Source organism: Leishmania donovani, chromosome 36, assembly GCF_000227135.1.
Source record: "Leishmania donovani BPK282A1 complete genome, chromosome 36".
NCBI lineage: Eukaryota > Euglenozoa > Kinetoplastea > Trypanosomatida > Trypanosomatidae > Leishmania > Leishmania donovani.
The window spans coordinates 1822007-1828006 of NC_018263.1; the positions used below are offsets into that span (position 1 = coordinate 1822007).

The 6000-nt window shown below is 56.1% G+C and overlaps 2 protein-coding genes across 2 annotated transcripts; both read left to right on the forward strand.

Moving 5' to 3' along the window:
- Window positions 1-1822: 1822 nt before the first annotated feature.
- Window positions 1823-3580, forward strand: LDBPK_364870 (hypothetical protein, conserved; the record flags this gene model as incomplete). Its single annotated transcript, XM_003865553.1, has 1 exon — window positions 1823-3580. The coding sequence occupies one exon, from the start codon at window positions 1823-1825 to the stop codon at window positions 3578-3580; it is 1758 nt and encodes a 585-aa protein (XP_003865601.1).
- A 1353-nt stretch (window positions 3581-4933) lies between these two features.
- Window positions 4934-5617, forward strand: LDBPK_364880 (60S acidic ribosomal protein, putative; the record flags this gene model as incomplete). Its single annotated transcript, XM_003865554.1, has 1 exon — window positions 4934-5617. One exon carries the CDS (start codon window positions 4934-4936, stop codon window positions 5615-5617), a length of 684 nt encoding a protein of 227 aa, XP_003865602.1.
- Between the last annotated feature and the right edge of the window lie 383 nt (window positions 5618-6000).

Consider the following 6000-nt stretch of genomic DNA (forward strand, 5'->3'; position numbering starts at 1 on the left):
CTGTCAGAGACCATGCACACCAGTGCGCATGCTTGACACCGGTGTTTCTTTGGTGAGTTGACAGGAACGCGAACGGGTCTGCGCCACACCCAGAGGGACAAAGTCCGGCGCACATCCTCGCGCAATGTGCTCTCGTCCTCTTTTGCTTGGTGTTTTATCCTCCTTTTCTTCGAACGCGAATCGGTCGCCACCCCTCCTGCCACTGCTGCCGAAGCGCTCCCCTCACAGCAGCGAGAAGAATGCGACAAGGAACGCACACACATCGCTCGAAACGTCTAGCTCGCATCTGCGTGGGCCTCTTCGTCACAACCGGTGTAGTAGAGCCACGACGAAGGAGAAAGTGGGCCCCTTGTTCCTTACATCAATCGTTTTTTTCATACCCCATCGGCAGCTCCGCGTTCTCTTTTCTGCCTTCGATCCACGAACCCTACACAGCATTCCCCACCCGCCCCGCTCGCCTGCACCTTGCACGATAAGCTAAGCATTTTCGAGTACTGCGTTCTGTGTCTGTGGCTTTGCTGCACTTTAAAGGACATCAATAAACACGCAAAACGATGTCTGTGTTCTTCCGCTGCTCCTCGGCCTCTGTCGTCCCATCTCTCTGTGTTCGTTCCCGCGCCCCTCCTCCCCTTTCCCCCACTAGCCACCCCCCCTCCTCTTGGCCGCTGCTCGGCCATGCGTTGCCACACGCTGCACTCATAGCTTGACGTTGCTGGTCTATCCCTCATCAGGCGATGCGCTGGTGGCCCAGAAAGAAGCCGCGTAGACGACTATGTCGGCGACGCTGCTCACTCTCTGTCCCTGTTTTCGATTACGGGCCACTATGATGGTGGCGATAGTACGAGTAGTCGCCGTTCCCCTACCCTGAAGTGCAGCACGGCTACATAACGACCCAAACAACGGACACGCGTTTGGCGAGAGGGTCAGAAAAAGACGGCAAAGAAAAGAAGCGAAACGGAAGGGAGCCGCTGAAAAAAAAAAGAGAAGGATGTCCTCGTACCCGTGCTGGGCATGCTGTATGTGTCGCACCGCGCCCTCTACACAATTGTAGGTCTACCGCTCTCACTCCTCCTGTGATGTGCTCTCGTCTTCTGCCATCTCCTCTAGGCGACTCTACGGGGCCGCCGTCGATGGCGCTGCGATCTTCTTTGTTGTCGCCCTACCGCGAACAAAGCCTCGACCTCTGTGCGCGACGCTCGTGTTTCTGCTTCATTCTTCTTCCGTGGTCCAAGTCTCTGTGCACATGCGGGGCTGCTTCTCGGGTTCGCTTCATGCTGTTTGTGCATGCAGGGTGTATGAGTCTTCATGGCTTTCTACTGCTCGAAGGCCGAAAAGCACGTGAGTAGACGCCGAAACAACTGGCCGCAGTGGTGTGCTCGCCCGCTGTCCACCACGTAGATGCAGTAAATCAGGGTGCAGGGCGCAGAAGTGATGTTTCGACCGCAAAGGCGGCTCCGCAACGCTTCGCCTCGCCTTCTTCGCCTCCTCTATCGGCCGTGTACTTCCCTGCAGCTGCAAGCGGCATCAGCGTACACTGGCGTTCACGTCTCTCTCTAGCGCGCTCTCTCTTCTGCCTGTGTCTTCATGTCCGCTGCCGATGGTGCGGCACGCTTCTCACGCAATCACGTCCATCTCTCCCTTCTTTTTTTTTTGGGGGGGGGGGGGCCTGTGCCACACATCCGCATGGGCCAGACCTATTCACTAGACATCTGGAGCGCGTGCGTGACGTTCACCTTTCTCTCAGCTCACAGTGGCGTTACCGTTTTTTTCTTTTACCCTTTCGACTTTTCTACTGTCAGCTCCCCCGTTCTGCTTTTACCCCATGCCGGAAGGGGAGGTCGTCTTCGACGATGCCTCCGTGGCGTCCTCTGAGAAAACACCATTAAACAAGGACATGCTCGACGCACCGCCTCGGAAAGACACTCGGTTGCGCGCAAAATGGCTGAGATGCGTCACGGTGGCCGGCGTCCTGCTTCTCATCGCACCGCTCTATCTCTGGAAGAACTTTCACGCGATGCGCGCGGCAGGGGAGGACCCGATTTCCGTGGTCACCCCGCTCAGCGACAACTTTGACATCCACGAGCTAATCCGCGAGTTGAACGACAACGGTGAGAAGATCTACCTGTCAAGCCTCATATCTAAAGAAGCCGACGGCTGCGCACGGGATGTGCCTGGGCTGCCCAGGGGAAAACAGACAGTAGTTACGTTCAAGACCATTGAGAATGCAGAGCGCGAGGCGGTGGTCTACGTGCCGAAGAGCTACCCCACGCCGGTGGGCGGCACGGCCCCGAAGCCGGTTGCCCTGCTGCTGCTCTTCCATGGTCTAAATGATAACTGCAAGCACTTCATGGACGCCACCGGCTTTGTGCCCTATGCAGAACTCGACGGCTTCGTGCTTGTGAGTGTCTGTGGGTCTTTGGGGTACCTTGGCACAGGATGGAACGCGGGCATGTGCTGCGGCTTCCTTGAAGAAAAGCCCAACGACGTGGCGTTCGCAAAGCAGGTCGTGACAGAACTGTCGCAGAGCGTTTGCATTGATAAAACCCGCGTGATGGCCGCCGGATTCAGCAACGGTGCCATGCTTGCGGAGGTGCTGGCGTGCGATGCGCCCGAAATGTTCCGCGCTGTCGCCTCCGTCAGCGGTGTTGTTGAGATCCGCCCTGGAAATGATGCTGCGCTTACAGCGTGCACGGCTGCCGTCGAAAAAGCCTCGTCGACCGTGCGCACGAGTGTGCTGATGGTGCACGGTACCGCGGATCTCTTGGTGCCGTGGGACGGTAACAAGCTCCTTGGATTTCCATCAATCGTGAAGAACCTCGAGGGATGGAGAGAGCGAAACGGGTGTACGGACGAGACGAACACCACCATCTCTACCGATACCTACGTCAACATCATCTACGCCAATTGCAGCGTGGGGAAGCGTGCGGGGTCACTTCCGGCGTCCGATGAGGAGCACGAGGAGTCGAAGACCTGTTTGGAGGATGATCCCTATTGGGGCTTGAATTCGGTGGCGAATAAGACCGGGGATGCACCGTCTGGTGTAGAGGATGCAGCCCTGGTTGACAGAGAACGCTGTATCTCACGCACGGAGGCTGAGTATCTCAGCGTCAGGCGGGAGAGCAAGAGGCACGTGACCCGACTCAGGCATGAGTGGCGTTCTCGCGATCAACGTTGTCAGAAGCGGGACCGCACGAAGGTCGAGCACGCGAAGGCGCACGAGAAGCACGATGATAAGAAGGTCTACCATACAAAGGACAGTATCTGGAACCAACACGACGGCACGGATTTCCATCTGCGTCCGCACCTGCATCTGAAGGAAAAACCGTCGCAGGAAGGCCTGCACAGGCACGTTGCTGTGAACCACCGTCGGCTGCGCCATCTTCCCTTTGGCGCCGTTCCCAAGGAGAGTTGTGAGGTGCCGGTGCAGCGCGACGGCCCCCTGTGTCTGCAGGACGGCATAAGTCAGGTGGAGCTTGTGCGCGTGAAAGGCGGCGGTCATAGCTGGCCGCGCGACATTGATTTCTCGACGACGGACTACATCTACAACTTCGGAATTCGTGTCTTTGGCCGGTACAACTAATGCGTGGTCACGGCCATCGGTACCAGGGCTCGCCCCTCCCCCTTCTCTGTATTTGCTTTCGCCTCTTCTTCTCTTGTCCGTATGTTCCTTTGGCTTGTCTTCATGTTTTTTTTTCTCTGTATTCGACATGCTGAAGAGGGAACTTCCCTTTTTTTCTTTGTCGTTCGAAGACGTGAAGTGCGTATGAGTGATGCCCCCTGCTCACTTCACGTTCCTACTCCTGTTCCCGTGTATGCATTCTCACGCCTCTTCCCCCCGCCTTGTCTCCGCGTTGCACGAGAGCGTAATGGAACGGAGAAGAAAAAATTGAAGGGGGTTCGAGAATGACGGGAGGACACGACGAGCGTTGCACCGACGCGAATGGGAAAAGGCGGACTGCAGAGACTGGAATACGAATGCGAAGGGCACCCCGCATTTTTTTTCCTCTAACCCCCTCCCTACTCTTTGAGACTCCCCCGTATATTGTAGCGCGTTTCCTTTTGCTACTTGCTTCACGCGAGTTCACAACGATGCAGCTATCGACACAAGGCATGGTGCTCCTTGTCAGTTCTTGCTCTTCTACGTTGTTTTTTTTGTCTCCGATATATCTATGCTGATATATTTCTTCTGCCCTCCCCCCTTCTTCATGCTCGTCTGCAACCACTACCACCTCCGGTGCGCCCCTTTTTCGCTGCAATTTTTTTTCCTGTTTCTATCAACGTGGCTCTTTATGCCATCATTGCTTGACACGTTACAGACTTTTATCGTGGGGCGACAACAAAGAACCAACATGGTCGCTTGTCTACTGGGGGAAGGAGAAATACGTCCGTGTAATGGGGCACGTGGACAAGTTTAAGCTCGTTTCCCGCGCACTGCTTGGCGTGGCGATGATGCGAAGCAGGTTAGCTAGGTGTGCGAGCGTTTCTCTTCATGGTCTACACGGAAGCCTTTTTGCTTGGGGTAAGAGCGGATGGCCGCACAACCGAAAGGGCCCCCAAGTGCCTTGCGCTCTGATATGCACTCCGGCACTCTGTGCAAGTGCCCCATGGGTATCCGCCTCCTCCTCATGGACTTGTGCCGGCGTCGATCTGTCCCTCTCTCGGGTGCGATTCCTTTCGTTTTTGCCCATTCCTACTTCACCTCACCGGCCAATCCTCTCCTTTTTTGCCGCTCCGCCCTCGCTTCGATGCTCCTTGCCAAATCCGAGTTAGTGGCTCATCGCGAAGCGGCACATCCATACAGACAGACGGAGGGGACTCTACTGTTTGCACACGAACCACCACTTCTGCATCGAGACAACTAGCGACGCGAGCAGGAGTAGCTCAACGCTTTTTCCACCCCCTCCCCTCCGTTCTTAAGAAAGCACATAAGAAGATGCCGAAATCGAAGCGCGCCAAGATTGTTCCGCTCACCAAGACGCAGGCGAAGACGCGTGAGGACAAGGACAAGCTCATTGAGCGCATCCGCGAAGCCCTGGAGGACTACAGTGATGTGTACACCTTTCAGCTCCACAACATCCGCACCAACATCCTGCAGCAGATTCGCGAGGAGCGCGCCGGAGACAGCCGCATCTTCCTGGGCAACAACAAGATCATGATGATCGCCATCGGGCGAGATGAGGAGAGCGCGCAGAAGCCGAACTTGCACAAGCTGTCGCCATTTCTCACGGGACTGTGTGGGCTGCTCTTTACGAACCTCAGCAAGAAGGAGGTAAAGGAGTACTTTGCAACTGTTGGAGCCCCAGTCTACGCTCGCACCGGGCAGACGGCAACGGAGTCGCTCGTGCTCAAGGGAGGTCCGCTGCCGCAGTTTCCGCACAGCATGTTTGACCACCTCGCCAAACTTGGTCTTCCCATCAAGCTGGATCGTGGGGTCATTGTGCTGCTGCAAGACACCACCGTGTGCGAGCCGGGTGATACGCTTAGCGCGGAGGCCGCGCAGCTCCTGAAGCTCTTTGGGGTTCAGTCTGCCGAGTTCAAGATGGACCTGACAGCGCACTGGACAAACGGCGTAGCAAAGAAGGTCAGCAATAGCGCATCGAAGAGAAGTGGGAAGTAGCGAAAGCATCGCCGTCCGGCAGCGTCCTTGCAGGGCGAATGGAGCACGTCGGACGGATTTTTGCCGATCCCCCTAGTCTTGGGAGGCATGGGACAGAGAACCAAGGAAGGGCGTCACGGTGACCGCTTAGCGAACGGTTCCTCGACACCGCGTTCGGAAAGTTGTTTCATCACGGTGCAAGTCTACACTGGTGTCTCTCTGTCTCAGCGCCTGTGTGTACATGTGTGTGCGTGTGTGTGTGTTTGTTCATGCGTGACTCGCGTCTAACTGGTAATGATGTGCACTTTTCTGTTGTGGGAGTGTTAAAAAAGCGAATAAGCGCATCTTCTCTCTTTGCTTACTGTTGGCTTGATAAGCAAACTACCCATTGACGGCAAAAGAGA